The sequence below is a fragment of the Thermobia domestica genome, chromosome 18 (genome assembly GCF_964235325.1).
Source record: "Thermobia domestica chromosome 18, izTheDome1.hap1.1, whole genome shotgun sequence".
Classification (NCBI taxonomy): Eukaryota; Metazoa; Arthropoda; class Insecta; order Zygentoma; family Lepismatidae; genus Thermobia; species Thermobia domestica.
Window position 1 is genome coordinate 13,913,741 of NC_137471.1, and position 24,382 is coordinate 13,938,122.

Sequence of the window (24,382 nt, forward strand, 5' to 3'; positions counted from 1 at the left end):
AGTTTAGTATGTCCCACAAAAATGGCAACTCAAGAACAGCAAAAATCTTCGAGATCTGATTTGCCTTGGTTGCTCTTTATATCCAAGAATATCATCCCAACCGTAATCAGTGGAAGATTTACGGGATTTGAGGCTTTCAGGCTGAAGCTCACCCAAATTACAGGATTTCTTTTTTACAAAATTCTGATGTTAGTCATTCCTATGCGTCTACGCTTCAAGCCCTTCAAAAAGTCTAGTCGTTTCTAAATAAAGGAAGTCTTTCTGTGTGAAGTCACTCTCAAACTATTTTTCTGAATCCGCCGCTTTTCGTAATTTATTTTCCAACAAGAAATCCATCCCGACATTTACCTGAATAGGAAATTTTCCTAAAGTTAGATGGCAGGAGGTACCCGTAGTAATAATTTCCTATCTGAGGGGTTACGTTTGATCGGTGCAAAGTAGCCCCGATTAGAGGCTGAAACAACCTTCTCCCAGTTTTATTTTTCTATGACTTTAAAACTTTTCACACTTCAATTTCAACTATTGTCTCAAAGTCCCATTATACACAGAGTATTCTACGAAACTGACTTGACTTTGACGAAAATTCTTGTAGGTGATATCTTTCAAATTTTGTCGGCCTTTACAGTGACTGCTTTCCATACCTCTACAACAACAAACCCTTCAGGTAATTAGAACTGATGTTAACCGCCAACCAAATAGTCAATGTTCTATCTTACGGTGACAGTTGAAACTTTCTCTTTACAGTCCATCATTTTACCGACAGAGGACTGTGAAACTTTTGCCGTATTTTGTGCAAAGTTAATCCTGAAGTGCAAAATAATCCCGTCTTATGGTACTTACAGAATATTAGTCAGTAATTTTCACATTAATTTTAAAGGTGACAACAGTTGGAGCCTAGGGCTGTGTGATATTTAAATCGAACGGTTGATATTTTCAAATATCAAAACATCGATATCGAAATTTTTGATCGATATATCCATATTCTTTTCTCTCTTTCGTATTTCTATATTTTCGATTTTTGATATTGTTTATATTTCGATATTGCTGTATTTTTCAATATTTCGAACAAGTTTCGATAGTTTGTCGATATCGATTATCTATATTTAAATTCGGATATCGCAAAGCCCTATCGAACCCTTCGGAAATGAAGTTTTTGGCTATGGACCTGATTAGGGATGCACACGAGACAAGACGAGACATAATTTTTGTTACGAAATTCGAGACGAGACAGAGCTCTTCCAATAGAAACGGATCCAGTTTTCGAGACGATACATAACTTTCGCGGCACCTTTTCGAGAGGAGACAATCTCAAATCTTTTCTCTTGCGCATCCCTAGACTTGATCACGAGTTCTCAAAAAAAAATTGTTAATGAGAAATAACATCTAAATACAATATCGGTAGCTAAAACATTTTTGTTTTCATTCTTCAGTAATGCATTGTTATTAATCTCAGTATTTTATAGTGTATTCTTAAGCTTAAGGTGATGTATAATTAAATTTTGAATTCAGTTAACTTATTTTGTTTCTTAGATTGTTTTCAAAATGTATGTACAAACGTTTATTTTCATTTTTGAGTGTTTAAAGTGACGTATAGTTATTAAACATAGTATTTAATATTGTACTCTTAACGTGAAAGTGATATACAGTTAACTTTAGAATTCAGTTAACATTTTTCTTTCTGAAATTGCTTTAAAAAGTATGTAAAAACGTTTTTTTTTTCTTTTCTTTCTTGAGTGCTAAAAGTGATGAAAAGTTATTAAGCTTACTACTTTATATTGTATTCTTAACCTTAAACTGATACACAGTGCGTTTTTGAATAAATTATGTCAAGTTATTTGAGTGACGAACACTGATAGAAAATCCTGACTATTACTGGAACATTTTGATTTTAAGGTGAGGACTACTGGTGCAAGGATTTTAAAATATTGTTTTTCCTTCTACTCCTTTTTGAATTCTGACTACATGGTCATTATAGGAAGGATCAGTGAGTCTTTCCAACTACGGTATAGCTCCGACAGATTCACAATGCTCAGAGAAAAGACAAAATAGTATGTTTTCAACCTTAAAGTGAGAACCACTGGCGTTTTTACCCTGCTATGCAAAAGTAAGTGAGTACTCCAATGGGGTTCCAATGCGGTCCCTAATTTCTGCATTTTAGATATATGGAAATACATGTCTCTAAAATGTGAAGAACTGATTTTTTTTAACTGAAAACTGCAATTCGGTAAGCCTTATGGATACCGAGATATGGGAAAATAAAGAGAGATACTATAGGTATGTGGGTCTTGCATACTTGACGCTACAATTCGGAAAATGAATTAAAATATGACTAACGGCCATCAAGATGATGTCAAATAAAGGGGGACCAACACAGTTAAGGGGTTTTCGTGTTAGATTTCGCTAAAATTTCCGAAATCGTTCATGGACAGTTAATAAACACCAGTAGCAATTTCATCTTAAAGTAATTAGATATATTCATGGGGTGTTAGAACATCATGGAGTCTACCAATATTACATTTTAAAAACTTTTGAAAATATAATGTGACATTTGTAAACAGTATTTGAAATATGTTTTTACCCAAAACTTCCAGCTAGTACATCTAACATCTGGAGAAACACTGTGAAATAAAAGTGTATGAGATCTTGAAATTTCGGAAACAATTATTGGTCGCAACAAAATTAAATAAGATGGTACTTCTATGGGTTAAATGAGTACCTCAGTACAATTTCGATCGAAAGATTAGTTCAGTCCTAGGTTTTCTTCAGGCAATTCCAAGGGTTCATCGAGCTGTACAAAAGAATGAAAATTCGCTGTCAATATCTAAGATAGTAACCAAGATAAAAGGAATTATATATTTTATGGCGTAAAAATAGAGATCTTTATATATTTGTACTTTTGGGTCTTTCCTATAAGAAAAAAAAATCAGAAAACTACTGTATATACCTTAATAGACAATTCAATGGGCGGGGACACAGTAGCTTAGTGGTAGGGTGTTTAACTAATCTTTTTTTGCAGAAACTATTGGAGTATTCACTTAACCCATAGAGATACGATCATACTTAACTCCCTATTTAATTTTAAATTAAATAAAAGGAAATATTTCAGTGTAGCGACCCACGATTATGCATTTCAGTCTCAGGGAGATTTTGATTAAAGCAAGTGAATGTCGTTGGCAGAATTGATGGAATGCAAAGGTGGGAGGAAAGAGAGAACCCCGAGAAAACCCACGAATACGATGTCCACTACAAACTGACTTGGCCGCGGATAGAACCAAGAACCCAATACACCAGAGGTAAGCACTCTACCACTAAGCCACTGTGCCCCCGCCAATTTAATTGTCTATTAAGGTATATACGGTTGTTTTCTAAAATTTCTTCTTCTTACAGCAAAGACTCAAAAGTACAAATCCATGTGGGTCTCTATTTTTACGACGTCATAAAATACACAATTCCTTATATCTCGTTTGCTATATTAGATATTGACAAAAAATGTTCACTTTATTTCAGAGCCCGATGAACGCTTGGAATTGTCCAAAGAAAATTTAGAGCTGAATTAATCTTTCGATCGAAATTGTACTGACGAGTCTGCGGTACTCACTTAACCCATAGACGTACCATCTTATTTAACTTTTGTTAGGATCAATAATTGTTTTCTGAAATTTCAAGATCTAATACGCTTTTATTGTATGGTGCCTCTCTAGCTGCTAGATGTACTAGCTGGAAGTTTTAGGTAAATATATATTTCTAATACTCTTTATAAATGTCAAAATATATTTTCCAAAGCTTTTAAAATGTAATCTTGGTAGATCCCATGATGTTCTTAAACTCCATGGAAATACCTAATTACTTTAAGATGAAATTGCTACTGATGCTTATTAACTTTCCATGGCCGGTTTCGGAAATTTTACCACCTAACACGAAAACCCCATAACTGTATGGATCCTCCCTTTATTTGACAATATCTTGATAGTCATATTTTAATTAATTTTCTAAATTGTACTGTCTAATATGCAAGCTCCACGTACCTATGGTGTCACTTTTTATTTCATCATATTTCGGTAACTGTTAGGCGTACCGACTTGCGGTTTCGGTAAACACACACCTCTAAGGTTCTTTAAAACGTTATTAAAACATATTTTAGAATGTTTAGAAATGAGAGTTCTGCGAATATTATGGTACCCGAAAACCCCCATCAGGGCGTGTGTGTAGTGTATTTAATTGAAACTACTTTTGAGGTGGTTGTAAGCTCTCGTAATTACGTTTCCGAAACTGCCCCAACGTTAGACATTTCTATGGTGTCGTTCTTTATTTTCCCATATCTCGATATCCATAAGGCTTACCGAGTTGAGGTTATCGGTAAACAGATATCAGTTCCTTACATTTTAGAGACATACATTTCCATATATCTAAAAAATACAGACATTAGGTACCCCATGGTACCCCGAACACCATTGGGGTACCCACTTACTTTTGAATGGTAATACATTTTGAGTTGTTGTTCAGCATCAATAAACACCTCATATTTTTTCTACGTGCAACCCAAAAGTCCATACCTGACCGAACAGATTTTTTCCATTTAATCTCAAAAAGGTTAAGATATTTTGTATTGTTAAGTACAACCAAATTAAACACACTGAATATAACATTTTAAATATTTTCTGATTTTTGTTGCAGGTATTTCGTGCTTCAAACCAGGATTCTGCTTGAAAGACAGTCAAAAGAAGCAGTGTAGGTTGTGGCTAAAAGTACGTCCTTTCTGAAGACAGACCCAGTTGTACTTACATTATTTTGTACGAATATATAACCCTAATAAAGATACTGTACTACAAATTATTTCTTTCTTCCATAAATTATAATAAAATATTATCTCTGTTTAAAGAAAATGATTGTTAATGTTAAGTCATTTTAATTCTTTTTCTCTGTAATAAGAACATTATCCCTCGCAATATTTTTTATCTTTGTGCTATTGCGATTGGATGAAGTAAAATTCTATACGAAGCACTATTATTTCAGACATGCATTAATAACTAATGTATTGTTCTGTATGTAAGACAATGTGTATACTGAACATGTCTAGCGAAGGTGTTGTTTTAATACAGAATCTATAACTCAGCTTTTCAGTAGTCAACTTTATTGGGAATCCGAAGAAAGAAGTTAAAAAAAAAAGTTGGACTTGTGTGTGTTCGTGTTGTGTGTGTGTTCGAATTCTGGACTAATCCAAATTATCCAGAGAAATCATTATATATTTCTTTGTTGCTATTTCAGATGTATCCTTTATCCAAGTCGTATGAAACGAAGACTTCATACATCGCTATACTTTCTATGAACTATGTTCCGTATTTACTTAATCACTTTGTAACTTTCTCTAGTGTTGACAAGACCGCAGGTGTCAATCGAATAGTTTAGTGTTTCACTCATGTCACCTTGTGACTAAGGTACGTCCTGTCGGTATATATATGGTACTGGGTTCAATTAGCGATAAAATACATTTTTAGCGTTAAACAAATGCAAAAATCTACACGAAATGAGATACCGTGATCTCTGACTTACGGATAACACCAAGCAACTAATGGTACTGAGTGTGATTGAGTTTACTAATTACTATTTGGCTAAAATCAGTGTTCCTTTATCTATAGTTCTTTTCGTGCTTTGAATTGCAAAGTTTGAAATAACCGTTTTAAATTGTGTATATATATCTTCCGAGTAATTCTGAGAATCATTGCTCTTTCTTTAAGCAATGTATGAGACTGTTAAATTGCTCGTTGCTTAAAATGTTGCACTAAGAAGGATGCATCCAGGAAAGTCCAAATTTGCAGAACGTCTATAGCAGGGAAGAATAAATATGTTTAGTCGATGGCTGCACAACGCCTCCGCTGTCACCACGTTGTCACACAGCGAATACAGCGAACGTTTAAGAGTATTCTGCACTTACTATTAGGTATCGGCCTGGGAACTTTGGCGCATCTACCCAGTCTCCTTCTTGGTGTTGCATTTTTAATAGCGAGTACTGAGTAGGAATCATCTTGTAAGCGAATACGTTTTCGGCTGACACTACACTTTTAATTATTGCGACATTAAAAAAAAAAAAAAAAAAGAAAAAGAAAGAAAGAAAAGACATAACTTACCTGTTAATTAAAATGTACAGAGAAGTTATTTCTGGAAAATTCTATTCAGGCCTCTTGTGGTAACAACTGCACTTTAGAAGAAGATACTATTAAGGAAAGGAATGAGGTAAACTAATCTTTATATCGTACAAGCAATGGATGATAACAGCTTAATAAATGATTGTACGTAAATCTTGTTTGAGTTTGAATATAGAATTGTATAAGGCTGTGCATTTTGCATTATTATTGAAGTGCTGCAACTAACTAACTGCAAACCATATGATAAATTCTTACAGTAATATTGATTTACTCTGTATGGAAACGAAAATAGTTTAACATATGGTTAACCTCCTTTGTGCCCATAATTTTAAAATTAACGCTTGTGTCACTTTTCAACACTTGGCTTTGCAGTAGCTTTCCAACGAATTAGCTGGAAGCCCAAACTTATAGGACACCCTGCAGGTAAATACATTTCTTTGGACAGTTTCACTGCTCCAAACTAAGATTTGAAAAGTGTAGTATTGTTAATTTTATTATTATTGGCACAAAGGAGATCAACCATATTTTAAGCTATTTTTGTTTTCATACAGAGTAAAACAATATTTGACAACATTACAGTAAGAATGTATCATGCACTTTGCAGTATGTTGCAGCACTTTAATAATGGTGCACTATACGTACACTCTAGATCCTGCATATGTCCGATCCATACATTACAAGAAGGCAATACGTATTCGATACAGGTAAAATCTGTATATTTCATATGGACAACCTATTAGCTATATACATCCGATCTATACATTACATATGGCCAACCTGTACGCGACATACGTATAATCTATATGCTGCATGCAGACAGTCTGTAAGCTACATATATGCACTCTGTATGGTGCATACGGATATTCTGTATGCTGTATCTGGACAAGCTGTGTGCGACATAAGGAAAATCTGTATAATACATACGTACAATACGTATACTGTATCTAGTCGTACGTATGGGGCACAAGTACAATATAGATGCTGTCTCGGGGTTGAACGCAAGAAACATACGTACAGAACGTATATTGCATACTTCTTGAAATCATGCTCCGTCCTGATAGTCAGTGTATGTCGTCATTATTAACCCACATGCTACATACGACCCTGACGTCACAAAGCTAGATATTACCTCCGTATATACTTGTTACTGCAGATGACGTCACACGAATGACGTCATTGCACTTATGCAGACAGTACGTATAATACATACTTTTTCAGCTATACGTTTGCTGCAGGATGTTATATACGGTTGTATGTTAAGTCCAGAAACTACAGGAATTACGAATGTAACCTACGTTTTTAAGTATGCCACCTACATTTTTTTTTCTCAGTGTGCAGTTCCTATAAACTCCGCTTCCCAAATAAAGGGTGTAACCCTTTGAGTGGGTGCTAGCTACGGCTAGCAAAAAACAAAAAAAATGCAATATTGTCAGGAACAGTTTACTAGGGGTCACATTGTGTATCCATTTTCGTCAACGCAAGGTATAATTTGCGTTTTAGTTTGCAATACTCGATTTTGCGATATGGCAACAATGCCACAAATATTACGTTTTCGAATAATCTATAATCCACAATGTTTCTCACATACTCACCACGTAAAGGTCTGAATCTATAATTTATGTTGCATTACGGTCTGCAATTTATGCGAAGACATATACGGCAGGTGTTGTTTTAATATCCGATTAATTCAGTTTGCCTTATACAGAGATATTCTGACTCATGATTAGGGCTATACTAAAGAGTTTCGACTAACATGTATCACGCAGAGTCAGGCTTTTAGTATCATTTTAATCATACGTCAAAACCACTCTGCATAAGGACCAGTATCTACTGTTTTTCATCAATCTTTATTTCTTCTTTTTCAGGTTATGTCACAAATAAAAGGCAGTACTGTTTTAGTAAAGAATTCTGGTAAAATAAAAATGGGTCGGAGACTTAAGAAAATGATATGTCTGGCGATAATTGTTATTCTTTCGGTTGTTATTATCCAGAAGGGATTTTACGTCGATTATCCCGGTTCATTCAGTAAGTTATGTTTTGTTCGTAAAAAGAATACAGAAGATAACTGGCTTATTAGATTAATATAAGAAAGGTTTGTAGTTTAGTTTCAAATTGAAGAGTCTGTGTATATAAATAACCCTTGTCGTAAGTAGGCATTAATTTGTATGTCGTAAGTAGGCAACTGGATCGGTATGGGGTATGTCATTCCGTAGAAGTTGGCTTCAACCCAACGCAATTTTTTGCATTTTGGTTTGCCATCGTTATAATTACTAGGAAATTGATTAGTTTTAACAAAAGAGACACTGACCAAAGCTTAAAACTTTATTTTAAATTATAATTTGTAACTGTTTCGGATATCTAGCATATCCTTCTTCAGACACTATCGAAATTAATGAAAATACAGACATATATATATATATATATATAAATGTTAAAACAATTAATCCAAAGCCATGAATAGTATTACTATCAAATGGATTAGTGTTGAGTGTTATTGATGTCAGTGAGATGATAAACGTATTTATTAGGATATAAAAATGAAACTGATCTAGTTTGTTATCAAAACACCGGAAAATGGCTGAATCAATTGCTTTTTTAAAAATATAATTATTCCTAGCTCGAACTAGATTTTTAATAATGTGATTTTGATTAAAATGTTTATCCTAAGCGGACAACGGGGTGACAAAATTTATGCAAATTTTTTTATGTGGACAAGATAAAAGATGCCTATATTTAGGGATGCGCACGAGTCGAGACATGTCTCGAATCTCGACTCGACTCGACTCGAATTCGAGTCGAGACACACTTTGTAAAATTCGAGACGAGTCGAGACAAACGTGTTTCTCGACTCGAATTTTCGAGTCGAGACACGAGTCGAGTCGAGACAGCTCATAAAAATCTCGACTCGACTCGAATGTCTCGAAAATTTTTCTAAAACTTTTAATATTATTATGAAGAAATTATTCACTCAGGAACAGCCTTGAAACCAATTCCAGCATTTATTACTTTAGAAAGGTACAGAACGTATAAAGGACCCCGCACTTTTCTTATGGAAAGTGGCTTTCGGCTAATGTTGTTGAAACTTCGCTGGTTGATAGTTCTTAACATGTGGATCAAAAGTCTCAATGGTCACAAAGACCGAAATCCACTCCTTCCCCCCAAAAACCGCCTCGAAGTAACTGGGGGGAAAAACTGATTTCAGCATGTAAAACAATTTGTTGTTTTAATCAACTCAACAAGGACCCCAAACAACCACATGTTAGACTATCAAACTACCCCACTTGACACCGCCCTTTGCCCCCCACATACCCCCCCCCCCCGCGAATTACCTTACGGATGTTCCATATTACTGTAGTTTATAGTTGCGCGTATGTGTTGAAATACCTACAGTTTTGGTCTCACCGACGATATAATGGGTTTCACGTATCGCTGATTACGAATCTGAGATGAGAGTTCTAGAATTCAAGATGGAGGATCAATATGGCGGATCAAAAACACGAAACTCCTGAATGTAGCCACAAATAGCTGTTTACTAGGGTATTTTGGGTCGTTGGTTACGAATCTGAGGTCAAAATTCTTGAATTTAAGATTGCAGATCCAATATGGTGGATAAAAACGTCGAAGCCACAAACCGTAGTAGACTAGAGTGTTTTTAGATCGCTGTTTAAGTACGCAACATTCCTTAATACTTCAGCCACCATGTAGAATTATTCTGCACCCTTGCCCTTTACCAAAACCAACCACAGATATCTTAATGCTGAACGGTGTTAAAATAATTCATCAATTATCTGTTCATTATTTTCATCATTTCGGTTTGCAGCATGTAATGTGGTACTTAGCAATGAGTCATCGGGATATCTAATATTCTGTAAATGTCGTGCATGGCCTAAATACCACAAGACACTTGCAACATGCGCACATGTACCTAATGTACGAGCGCCGCTTTGACATGTACAGTAGTAACCTTGAATAACATTTTGATCATAATCCTGGTCATCTTCATCATTGGCTACATATGCTATGAAAACTTGATGCTTAGTTGCATTGCGGAACCTTGAGTAGAGACGTATGCGCAGGAATCCCGGTTCAGTTACGTTTTCGTCAAGCTGGAATTGCTCATCCTTATCTCGTATTAGTTTATCTTGGACGTAAGAGGATGAGAGATCTACTTGATATGTGCCTACAGTGAAATCTCATAAGTAGTTTAAGTTAAGTACAGAAAAGTCAATTAGGCCTTGATCATTCAGCGGTACCCATTGACCGTTCCTTCTAATAAAATTATCTACCTCCACTCTTGCTTTAACAACGTTCGGCATGATTGACCTATTTCTCATTTCTCTAGCTAATTCAATGGTTGCATCTTGCATGAAAATAACGGGGTGGTATCTGTTCAAAATAGCTCCAGCTATGCGATAGAAACTATTCAGTTTCTTTGCATGTTGCAGATTCAACGTTTGTGCTAGAAACTTAAAAACAGATCTTAGATGCCCGTTTCTTGCCTCGACTATCCATCGATTTTTAGTAACTAGTCGAGAAGTATTTGCATCTTCTGTTGATAATTGTCTTTCACGTGGTAGTAGGAGTGCGGGCATTCTATGATCAATTCCTAAATATTCCAGTAAAGGAAGTGCATCGCGGTATCCTCTGTCTACTAACACAATGACCAGGATTATGATCAAAATGTTATTCAAGGTTACTACTGTATATGTCAAAGCGGCGCTCGTACATTAGGTACATATGCGCACGTTGCAAGTGTCTTGTGGTATTTAGGCCATGCACGACATTTACAGAATATTAGATATCCCGATGACTCATTGCTAAGTACCACATTACATGCTGCAAACCGAAATGATGAAAATAATGAACAGATAATTGATGAATTATTTTAACACCGTTCAGCATTAAGATATCTGTGGTGGGTTTTGGTAAAGGGCAAGGGTGCAGAATAATTCTACATGGTGGCTGAAGTATCAAGGAATGTTGCGTACTTAAACAGCGATCTAAAAACACTCTAGTCTACTACGATTTGTGGCTTCGACGTTTTTATCCACCATATTGGATCTGAAATCTTGAATTCAAGAATTTTGACCTCAGATTCGTAACCAACGACCCAAAATACCCTAGTAAACAGCTATTTGTGGCTACATTCAGGAGTTTCGTGTTTTTGATCCGCCATATTGATCCTCCATCTTGAATTCTAGAACTCTCATCTCAGATTCGTAATCAGCGATACGTGAAACCCATTATATCGTCGGTGAGACCAAAACTGTAGGTATTTCAACACATACGCGCAACTATAAACTACAGTAATATGGAACATCCGTAAGGTAATTCGCGGGGGGGGGGGTATGTGGGAGGCAAAGGGCGGTGTCAAGTGGGGTAGTTTGATAGTCTAACATGTGGTTGTTTGGGGTCCTTGTTGAGTTGATTAAAACAACAAATTGTTTTACATGCTGAAATCAGTTTTTCCCCCCAGTTACTTCGAGGCGGTTTTTGGGGGGAAGGAGTGGATTTCGGTCTTTGTGACCATTGAGACTTTTGATCCACATGTTAAGAACTATCAACCAGCGAAGTTTCAACAACATTAGCCGAAAGCCACTTTCCATAAGAAAAGTGCGGGGTCCTTTAATGGTTAATCCTTGGAGATCAAGATTTAATTTTCAGCTCAATTCAGTTAATTAAAACTAGTAATTAATGTCGTGATATTTGATTGTACTTCAAATATAATAATAATAATAATAATAATAATAATAATAATAATAATAATAATAATTGATTATCTAGTTTGTATAAAACTATTATCCGTAGTCTATATCTAGTCTGTGTAATAACATTGCAATAAAGTGAACATCATAAATTCTCTGAATGAGCAATTGGCAGTCTATAGTAATTTAGCATAGTTATAACTATTGTGTTTTTATTTCCATGAACGATATAGGGCTACATAACTTCTGGACAGGGCCAGATTTAAGGGGGTGCAAAGGTGCACGCTACCCCCCTTTGTTGTAAAAATACCTGTCTAAAATGAAAAGCTAGCAGTGAAAATACCGCGACATTGGTGTGTCTTGAATGGGCCACTGATGTACCGCGAGGATATCAAAACAAAATTATTAATTCTATAGCAATCAAATTGCAAAACGTAGGGGAAAATGTATATTTGTATTGCACATTACTATGAACCTCTACTATGAATCTACAATTTTAAGTTTCATGCCGTGTTACTTTTCTGTACATTTCTAATGTTGAAAAAAGTATTTGTTATTGTTATGACCATTATTGCTTCTTTATCGTTACAGACTATTTCGTAACTTGAAAATTTAAAATATCATTCAATCCTTTCGATAAATTATTTACATTTGTGTTTTAAAAGTAAAATAGATTTATTTGTTCGTTCGTTATTTAATGATCTTCATTCTTAGTAAAAGGTTGGATACAGTTTTCGAAAGAGTAAGCGTATTTTTAACAACTTGAGTCCAACATTTCATTGCAGTTGTTTTCTCCTTTTAAATTAGAATGAAAAATAAGCATAGTGATTTACCACGAGGAAAACCCAGTGATCGAGCTTTCTTCTCTGTGCGAAGGAGATCAGTAATCAAAGAAAAAAAATACCAGTGTGTTTTATATTTACAAATAATAATATCTATAAGTGTGTCGCGAGAATCCATGTTACACCCATAGTGTACTGCAAGTTGACAAAGGTTGGGAAACGCTGGTTTAGAGGAAAGAATAATTGGTACACTTCCTCCTCCCTGCTCTCTCTCTGCCTAGTATATTTTCTTTATTTTATTGTCTCAGAAACACCATTCCAGACAAATGCTTTTCGGTAGAAAAGTTAGAAACAAACCATCCCGCTCTTGGACAAAGTGGGCAACATGCGGTAGTCAGGTCAATGAACCTGCTTTGGAAATTTTCGTGCAATTTAGGTTACTGAGAGGGTGTAGTTTCTTCAACTAAGCCGCCTTCTACTATGGCTCGTGCCATAAATAAGTCATCGTCTGATCATATGGGAAACACCACTAGTTGTCCTTGCCTGACATCTGTTTCATATTCATATAGCAAATGTTTTTTTTATAGACGGTGTTGTATCTATCCAGAGAAATATCATCCGCCCCTGTTCCCATTTGAAATGTTGCGGTTGATCCCCTTGAGCCTTATGATGGGGGCCCTGGGGAACTGCTTCTTACAAAGTTCTCTTGGTCCTCGACATGAGTACATTCCTGTGCAATTGGATTTGCAACATCTCTTTTCGCTTCGCAGCAATTTGAGATCACATTGTTCGATGCCATGTTAAGACAGCACATATTTGTGGCGGCCATTTTGAAAAACATGCTTCATATAGCAAATGTTTCCTATATATGTTGTTGCACATTCCATGGTCAATCGAGAGAGGTAACACTCGGTCCCTGTTTCCATTTGAAAATTTGAAGTTGGCTCCTGGGGCCCTATGTTGGGGATCCTGGGGGCACTTGCTTCTCACAGACTTTTATCACCCCCTCATTTTTGTCACATTTTTGTTCGTTTCGCAAATCTTTCAGGTCACAAAGTTTGATGGGACACCCTGCATATTCCCACATACGACCCAACCATGACATAATGTTCACTACTTCTATTATCGGTTGTTGGCTCAACCCAACCATTTCATGTTCCCCGACTTGACATTGCCTCAATCACTCTAACATTGATGCATTCCGAGTGATGCCTGTTGCCGGAATTTTCTTTTTCTGAAGCGAGTGGCCTAACTATATTAGACTTGTCTGGATGTCCATGGCCAGTCTTGCCAACTTTGGAACTCGTTTTTCTTTTCGACTCTAGGTACGTCGGTTTCCTGCATATTCGGTGCTTCTTGTTTTGTTCATTCTAATATGTACAGCCCCTGATCAAATGTGGCGCATTATGGTCAACTCCGTCTTTTCCGTATTTTTCGTACTTCTGTTTTTTCTATTTTCTTTTGTTAGATTGTACCACTGATTAGACATGCCATATCTTATGTTCTACATGACAGGTTGACACTGAATATTGCACTCACTTCATATAGTGCTCTTTGCAAAACATGTACTTTTCATTGTGCAGTTGGCAACACTGTTAACCCCACTGGTGGCCTTCATTTGTTCCCTATTGTGGCAAGTCTCTTTCTATACATCAATTATCAGCATCGTATTTTGCCGTTCCCCCCCTTTTTTTTTTATGGAATTTGCACTTTTCCCCCTTGTCCAGCCTTGCTGTTTCCCGAACTTCCACCCCTTATATTTCCTGAGCCTATTGCTATGGGCAGCTAATTTTTTGGGAATGCTCATCTCTGTTACAGCTCTTTCAATTGGCATAGGCCACACCTTTCACTGCAGCTATCATTTTCGGAAGGTTCCCTTGTGAGATCCGAACGAGACAATTGTGTTCGCATTGGATATGTTATAACTAGACGAATCCCGAAGTTATACGTGTCACCGGGCGGGATATCGTGAGTTACAACATATTCAACGAACTTAAAAAGTTCGTTACTGAATTCTCTATGTCTGTGTGTCTATCTGTCCGTCTGTCTGTTATTTGCAATTTTTTTCAATTTTGTACACTGCATTAGATAGAGCATCAAAAACTATTAGACAAAATGATTAAATTTTTCGCGTCAATCTAACCGTTCGCAAGATAGTGGCCAAAAAATGACCGATTACTGAATTCTCTATGTCTGTGTGTCTATCTGTCCGTCTGTCTGTTATTTGCAATTTTTTTCAATTTTGTACACTGCATTAGATAGAGCATCAAAAACTATTAGACAAAATGATTAAATTTTTCGCGTCAATCTAACCGTTCGCAAGATAGTGGCCAAAAAATGACCGATTTACAGAAATTTAAGCAGCCATATCTCGGGAACCGTAAGTCATAGAGAGATCATATTGGTGTTGATCAATATCTAAAAGGATGGTAAACATTTTGGTACCAAATAGTAACCGGTAGTCACTGTCCAACTGGCCAGTAGTTTGGCCAATGGCCAGTTGGCCAGTGGCCACCAATTAATATCAGGACAAAAATGTTTAGCATTCTATTAGGGATTGATTACCACCAATGAAATGAAATGAAATCTTTGAGTTTTACGTCCCACGGTTATGCCGGTTAGGCTAAAGGAGACGGTGATGATGAGTAATGAATGAAATGGTGGAATGAAGAAAGTGGGAGGAAACGGGAGAACCCCGAGAAAACCCACGCACGCGGTGTTTGTCCACCACAAAGTTCACTTAGCGGGGGCTGGGATCGAACCCGGAACCCCAAGCACCAGAGGTGAACGCTCTACCACTGAGCCACCGCGGCCCCTGATTACCACCAATATCATATCTCTATGGCTTACCGTTCCCGTGATATTGGCCAAAAACATGGCCAATTTCTAGATATTTAAAAAGCCATAGCTAGGAAATTACCTGCTAGAATAGTTTGAACCGAGTCATTTGTTCGGAAACGATTGGGTAAATGGAAAACTCGGTGAACATGTATCCCATCATTTTCAAGGCCACACTTTTTTGGGGTAAAAAGTTTGCCTCAGGGTTCCCCGCAGGGCCCCAGACGGGATCCAACTAAAAAGTTTCAAATGGCAAGGGGGGTTAAGTAGCACATCGTTTGAAATCTGTTGTAAAATGAAGGAAAATGGAGCAAGTCTCGACTCTCTACGACAACCCTGTGCAAAATGGCGGCGGGTCAAAATGAAAACAAAAACTTAATTGAAAAGTCCACTGCCACCCGTATAAATCGAAAATGGTGAGACAAATGTAAAAACATGAAAGGACGTGTGGCATTACGAGATCGAGCTGAAGAGAATTTCACAGTAAATATCAAGCTCAAGCTCGAATTAGTGAGAAACTTGACTAGTGTGATCCTCATTGAGATTAACGAACGCGAGCTCCATTGAGGATAGAGAGCATGAGCCCGAGTGAGTCACGGTTGCAAAATTACCAATTTTACTTCTTTCTTTCTTTCTTTTTTTCTTTTCTTTTCTTTTCTTTTTTTTTCCTACTCCAATGCGTAAGGTTTATGAACAGCAGAAGTGCTTGCTAGAAAGACCTTAATTAGTAGAGACCGGATGTTAGGCAAAATGCCTATTCTTTATTATTAAAGATATGATCAAAAATAACGTTTTAAAGTTTATATGGGGGTTTATAGTTTCGATTTAAGCCAATTTTATTTTGCCTATTTCGACCTTTACTGCCTAAATAATTGGTTTAGTACCTAACATTGCCTATTCTCTGCATGTTCTTCAAAATAAGCCTTTAGTGGGAAAATATATAATTTATATAACATAAATAATACACACATATTAAGTATTTGTAAACACAAGCACGTGGTACGTTACGATATATATACATGGTGAACTTCAAAGATGTGCACATTTGGAATCAAAAATTGAATCCTGACAATTGGAACGGAACCGAAAGATGTGCACATACTTTGAGAGGTGATTCGTGACATGAAAAGAAGACAAAAAGTACTCTTGAATTTTTTGAATGTCACGAATCACCTCCCGAAGTATGTGAACACCTTTATGTCTCGTTCCAATTGTCAGGATTCGATTTTGGATTCCAAGTTGGCCCGCTGTCACTTGTACACGAAGCGGAATTTGACAACATGCAACAAGACTTTTGGTCTTCTTTTGATCTCATGAATCAGCTCCCGAAGTATGTGCACATATTTCAGATTCACCCAATATGTATGGAATGCATAACAAGCTTCGTTTTTATATATACAATGAAAGAAGATATTAACAAACAAGTATGTTTCTATATTCTTTGAACATTATCTATGACTTGAATCTATTTTTTAATGGTGTTGAGTATTTATCTTCATTATTTCGAGTTACATTTTAGTGCCTATTTTACTGCCTATTTTTAAAATTTTAGTGCCTATTTGCCTGCCTATTTTCCAGGTTTTTAGTGCCTAAACATCCGGTCTCTATTAATTAGCATTGCTTGAATTATCCATAGACTAGGAACTGCTTAGATATGTAATGCAACTTACGTTCGCATTTTAACAATTCAGGTTGTAATTAAAACCTTGAATACTGAGCAGATGAGCACGCAGAATATTTTGTTGGGGTGTATTTCTAATACGCAATTAATTCTTCGTAAACAAATACAACTCTATAGTATCTGAAGCGGCTTGAGTTGGATTGAATGAAAACGTGAACATGTATTCGAACTGCGCAATGTATTGTTAATTATCATGAACTGGAACAATTAGAAAAAAAATGGAAGCGTGACTGATGAGCACCAAACATCAAAATTTCACAAGGCATGGTCAAAGCTCACACCTCAAAGACCAGAAAAAAAGATTGCCCCATCAACTAACCGTTGTCTTGTCCAAGTCAGTTGCTTCTTTTCATTGTGAAATTTCCTGCAAGTTAATCAGAATGTTGAAAATTTCCTACATTTTAAATTTATTTAGTATGTACTGATCAGTCAGAACATTATGACTACCAACCTACTATCGATATAATTTCCGTCCAGGCGATATCTGTGTCACCTGCCGACGAATGCCTGCTAGTCAGTCACGCGTACGGTGCATGTAGTATCAGTGAGAGTGCTGGCCGTGTGTAGAATGGGGAAGGCGCGCGATCTGAGTTTGACCAAGGGCAGGTTGTAATGACCCGCATACTCGGCAGGAGAATTTCGGAAACTGCAGGGCTTGTCGGATGTTCGAGGAGTGCTGTGGTGAGTGTCTTCAACAAGTCGCGAAACCAAGGGAAAACGACGTCCAAACGTCGAGGGGTTGGGCGCCCCCACCTCATTACAGATGTCGGACGTCATAGGCTGGGCAGACTGGTAAAACAAGACAGGCAGCGAACTGTGGCAGAACTAACATTATACTTTATTACTGGGCAAAGTACAAGTGCGTTTGAACACACAGTGCACCGAACACCCCTAACGATGGGCCTCCGAAGCCCATGTCCCATCTATATGCGAATGTTAACACCACGACATCGGCAACTACGACTGATATGAACACATGACCATCGTCATTAAACCTTGGCACAGTGGCAGAGCGTTGCATTGTCTGATGAATCCCGATACCTTCATCATGACGATGGGAGGGTGCGAATTTGTCGTGTTTCAAGAGAACAGTTCTTTGACAACTGTACTGCGGGACGGAGACAAGCTGGCGGTGGCTTAATTATGCTCCGGAAAACATTCACGTGAGCATCTATGTGTCTAGTGAAGCTCGAGCAAGGCACCATGACGGCCAAGGCGTATCACACACTGCTTGCAGACGACGACCATGTTTCCCAACGGTAGTGGCATTTTTCGAAAAGATAATGCACCATATCACAAGGTCAGGATTGTGATGGAGTGGTTCGAGGAACACAGGGAAAAGTTCCAAGTGATGTGCTGGCCGCCCAACTCGCCTGATCTGAACCTAATCGAACACAAATGGGATATGATTGAACATGACTTCAGAGCGCATCGCCCCTCTTCCCGGAATTTACGGGAATTAGATGACCTGTGTGCAAGGGCGCCCATCCTGGGGGGCCGAGGGGGCCCGGGCACCCCCAAAGCTCATGTGAGCCCCCGCATTGTATTTATGAATATACAATATTTGGCATAATTTGAATACAATTTGTCTTAAAATCCTCATATATATGCCTTCTGCATCTGAATGCCCCCCCACATTTACAGAATAATCGGCGCCCTTGCCTATGTGTACCAATCAACTCTCTCCAGTGACTTTTCAAGGATCATTGCGTCCATGCCAAGACGCGTCGCCATTGTTATCCGTGACAAAGTTGGACACACTGACAATAAGGTAGGTAGTCATAATATTCTGGCTGATGTGTGCGTATATTTTAACTCGTATATTTTGTCTCGACTCGAATTTCGAGACGTCTCGACTCGAATTCGAGTCGAGTCGAGACAGAGACTGTCGAGTCGAGACACGAGTCGAGACAGAAACATATTTTCGAGTCGAGACACGAGTCGAGACAACATTTTCTCGAGACGAGTCGAGACAGGCTTAAATCTCGACTCGACTCGACTCGAATGCATCCCTACCTATATTAGAACAACATTACAATCTTTGACCTAAATTAGATCAGAAATCAGAATTCAAGATGACACCCTTGACTAATTATAGTGGAACAACATAGTTTAACATGTTCTGAATAGTTAGATGGTTGGACAGGGCAAGGATGGACTTCGAATTGCAGTAACTTCCACGTGGTGGGATCTGGATCACCTTAGCACGAATAATTTTGCGAAATAAGGGAGGAGCTAAAGCTAATGTCTTCATTTCAACTTTGAATCACGCTGTAGAAAAAAAATGAATTAAAAAGTATCCTTATATATAGTTTAATACAAAAGTGTGTCTGTTTAGAAGACTGTTTAAAAAAAATCTTCGAAATTTACTAATTTTACGGTATTTGCGCAAACTCTAAATGTACCATTGTAACGTTCAAAATTTTTTGCCATTATTAAGCAACAAAAATAATTTAATTTCATTAGAAATCGGAAAACCTGATCTCTAAAATTTGAAACTTAAAGTAATAATTGATTGTTTAGTCTTATTTTTTTAAACTTTAAGACCTTGCGCGAACTGAAGATAAAATACATTTTTTTCAATATTTTCCCTTTGTTGAGCACACAAATACGGAATTTTTATCTTTCGCTTATTTTGATCCAACCTAGTGCTCATCCCCGAGGAGCTTACGCGCAATCCTCCACATTTATCATTCTTCGCTCCCGAAGCATACCATTCTCCTTTCAAATTTACTATTCTTTCCCCAAATCTACCATTTCATCTCGTAAATTTATAGTTCTCCAATTTGATTGTACATAATTATCATTTTCAATGAAAAATTGTTCCCCCAATATTCTCATGTTGGTAACGTGTACCCTAAATCCCGCCTGTTGGCATCCCTGGATATAAACAAATTCAAACTTAGTGTCGTAAATTATGAACTATCGGCAGCATCGAACCGTTATTACTCCGTTTTAGTCCGTTAAGACAAGAATTAAGTGTATAACCACTAAAATATGTATTGTTGCGGATATCCGTATCCGCTTTGACTTTTATAAGTATTGATCCGTAACTGTTAAAGAAATGAAATATTTTGTTACAGCTTTGGATATTCCTATCCCGCGAGGATACTTGGTGGATACAGAAACATGTCGAATCCCGGATTTTGATCCTTTTGATGAAAGTATTCTGAAATATGTAAAAAGTGTGAAACCAATAAAATGTCCATCTTTTAATGCCTTTGTGGCGTCTAACACCACAGCCATATGGATTAATAAATCTGCGTTGGCGCCTTTCGAAATAGAAATGAAAGACTTGAAATGCTGTTACCAGGAGTTTTCAAGAGTTGATGGTGATTCAGAGAATCATCCAAATCAATTTGGTTTCAGTCACCGGTAAGTAGCGGGATTTTATGTATGTTTTTTTTTTTTTAATTTTGTTTGTTTGTGTTACATCTCATAATGGGGACGCTAAAGCAGAATGCGATCTATTAATACTAGAGAACAGTTCACAAGTCCCTCCTACAACCGGTAAAAATATAGACAAGAGTACGTAGCCTGTGGACAATCATATTCCTGTAGGCGCAGTTGAAATCCGTTTTGATCGTCTGCACGTTGTAAGAACTTATCAACGATCGATTTCGTCGTAAAAAGTTGAAGCTGCCATCGGTTTTATAACGTGACGTCATGGTTGTCACAGTTGTCAGCATGCTTTGAAGTGCTTGGTTTCACTAGTCTTTGAGCAGTAGATTCAGTATGGAAAAATCAGATAGAAAATTAATCCTACCACATACCTCTCTGGTAGTCATTTGTTTCTGCTATTGTAGCCATTAGCAACCTAAACCAGAGCAACCACGTAATTAGGTTATTTCATTTCAGTTTGTTGGACCACTGCATCTTCTACATTTGGACATTAAGTTTCCTGTTTATTTTCTTGTATGTGAATACCACAAGTGCATGACTCCATCACATGCCAGTCCAGTGGCGGCGTAAGGCAAACTGGGGCCCGGGGTCAGTGAAGTAGATCGGGGCCCTTTCTTGAGCCATCATGATTTATACACTGCTATTTTTGATATTCATTTGCATAATCATTCTTTCTGTTTACTCCTCTTCCTCCCTTTCCCGTTGGTATGTGAGTTTAAACCATTTTATCTATTTTTTTTTAATGCTCAGAACAACCTTCAGGCTGGTATCTAAAAATAAAACCGGACCAGGGCTATCATTGCATGTTTCTTTTCTCTTTTTTATTCATTTTTAAACAAAGGAGATGATAGAGAAAGGGTTAGAGATACAAGTGCAATGGAAAGTACAACCCACGACAGAAGTAACATAATCTTAAGAACAAACAAAACGTAACAACAAGGGATCTAGAATTTATCTTACACCTAAGTTATACTATCCTAGTTTAAACGCGTACTAGATTAGATGAAACAGTGGAATTAATGCACCTAATAATACATTTAGAAACAAATACGTACAAAATGTAACAATGGGCTGATATTGAAAAAAAAAAAATTACAAATAACTGGTTATAACCAATGGTGCTATTCACCCGGTTCGCTAGAACCGGTTGTTAAAAAGATATTTCGAGTTCGCAGAACCGTTTGTTATACAAAGACATAACAGTGAATTCTATCCAGTTAAACCCTGGAACAGTAAATTTTAGTTTAACTATCTTTGTTTTCAGAAACTCTTACAGCTTCAAGGTGAAACTTATAGGGCCTTATGCAGAGTCGTTCTGACGCTTAATTAGTGCCATACTAAAGAGTTCGACTAACATATGTTTCCTTCAGTAGTCAGGCCTTTAGTATGGCCCTAAACGACTCTGCATAAGGCGTATAATGTCTCAGAATAAGTTATAAGCGTTTATTTCTTAATCTCAAATGCTCAGGTATCAAGAATGAGAACTGGGATTACATGAGTGTAATGGTGAGGGTGATTTATATTTGAAACACATACATACCATAATCAACAGTTGTTGATCCATTACTGGATGAAGGTCTTTCCAATACTTTTTGACAACCATCTATTTTGGATAATTCGTTTCCAAGATATTAGCAGTTCTACCTAATTTCGTCACACTATCTTGTATTACGATGCTGTTTTACACTCACTAATATAATCGTATGTTCTATGTAGAATAAGATTGCCAACTGACCGGTGTTTTTGTTGAGCTACACTACATATTTCAAGGTTTAAAATACAATTACTCTTTATCTGTTTTTAGAGCGGGTACAGGTAATTCTATTATTCAGAATTGGCAGCCCTAATGTAGAAGCGTAGGAAATCGTTTGATAATTTACTTCAGTATAGTTTACTATGATTTTAAGTATCTTGCATTTTTTTTCTAAGTGATTTATTTCTTACCAAATACTTTTGTTACAGGATCAGCAATACTTGCATTAACTTCCATGAATCAGCAAGAATTCAGAATGAATTTATTTTTCTTAATTGCACAATAGCAAAGTCACTCAAATACTATGATTATCATGCGTTCGTTCCCTTGAAGCCTGCAGTAGAAAAAAGATGTGAGGAAGCGGCATTGAAATCTAGTCAAGGATCCCAAGGAGGGCAACAAAATATTAGTGTTTTAATTGTTGGACTTGGCTCATTTTCAAGACTTAATTTTTATCGACAAATGCCTCGAACACTTGCCTTTCTAACGAAAAAGTTAAAAGCTATTGAAATGACAGGATATAACACAGTGAGCGATGATTTATTTCCTAATTTGGTTGCTATTCTCACTGGGTTGACGGTCCATGAATTACGAAAGACGTGTTGGCCGAATACATGGACAAAATTTGACGATTGTCCTTGGTTGTGGAAGAACTTTAGCAACAAAGGTTATAGAACTGCTTTTGGAGATGATGGGAAATACGGAATTTTCTACCAAGGTAAAAAAGGATTTGTAAATCAACCAACCGATTATAGTATCAGAGTATATATGGCGATGATGAATTTGTTATTTAAACGATATCCAAGCGGACTATGTGCTAGTTCTAGAGGGACAATTAATAATATTAACAATTACATCAGAAAGTTTGCATTGTCAATGACCTCTAAATCATATTTTGCTTTGTTTTGGACTTCTAGCTTTGTTCATGATTATCTTAATTATGCACAAATTGAAGATGAAAGTTATGAGCATCTTTTAAATGACTTGTTTAACTCGGGAAGATTGAACGAAACAATTTTGATATTTATGAGTGATCATGGGGCACAATACACTGCCATAAGGCACTCTTATATTGGCTATACTGAAGAACGTTTGCCATTTTTGTTTCTCGTGTTCCCAGATTGGTTTCATAAAGCGTATGGTGAAGCTGTTTCAAATGTACGTGAAAACGCTCGTAGATTGACAAGTCCCTTTGACCTTTATGAGACCTTGGTAGACATTTTAGATTTGCGTAAATTAGAGGACTATCTCCTATTTTATCGAACTAAGTATCTACGAGCTTCATCACGTGGAATTTCGTTGTTTCTTCCAGTACCAAAGAATCGGAATTGTTCGAATGCTGGGATAAAAGAACAGTGGTGTTCCTGTGAACCACCCTTTTCGACACTTGCAGCAAACCACAAAATAAAGTTACATGCTGCTACATTCCTTTTAAGTCACATTAATAGTAAACTAAGCCCATATAAACAGTGTGCGCAACTCACCATTCGCGAAGTTACCAAAGCTCTTGTTCGAGTTCCTTTGAATTCTGGTAAACGAACTCTACAATCGAATTTAATTAAATATACAGTCGCGATTAAAACAATCCCAGGTTTCGGATTATTTGAAAGTATGATTACATATCACTCTGGTACAAATTCCTTCGACGCTCCAATATTTGTTAAAAGAATTAATAGTCGTGGTAATCAGAGTTCGTGTGTGGCTGATTATGAGATAAAGCGGTTCTGTTACTGTAAATAACTTCTCCATTTGATCCTTATTAATTACAGCAACAATTGAAGGTCACCAAGCACTGATTTTATTTCGAAATTAGCAAGGAAAATGAAAGCAAACATTTACATATGATTTTCAATAGTAAATGTTAGTAAAAGAATGTGATGTTTGTATGATTAAAGTTTAAAATAAACAAATACAATTAAATTTTTTAAAAAAAAAAATCCCTTTTCCGAACATAGTTGTATACAAGAATACTTTGGATTATGAGAGAAATTATGGTTTTAAGAAACATCTGCAATATGAATTTTGTTATTCAAGATTTCAATTAAATGTGTTCATCATAAAAAAAAAAAAAAAAAAAA

The 24,382-nt window shown here is 36.7% G+C and overlaps 1 protein-coding gene across 2 annotated transcripts in view; it reads left to right on the forward strand.

The window, feature by feature from the left end:
• Positions 1–24,270, forward strand: part of LOC145675008 (uncharacterized) — a 46,689-nt gene extending 22,419 nt beyond the window's left edge. For both annotated transcript variants that reach the window (XM_081745372.1, XM_081745371.1), the window contains exons 2-4: positions 8,009–8,168; positions 20,233–20,524; positions 22,514–24,270. In XM_081745372.1, the coding sequence (XP_081601498.1) occupies positions 8,012–8,168; positions 20,233–20,524; positions 22,514–24,044 (1,980 nt within the window). In that variant the 5' untranslated portion in view covers positions 8,009–8,011 and the 3' untranslated portion in view covers positions 24,045–24,270. The remainder of the gene's footprint in view (positions 1–8,008; positions 8,169–20,232; positions 20,525–22,513) is intronic.
• The last annotated feature ends 112 nt before the right edge of the window (positions 24,271–24,382 follow it).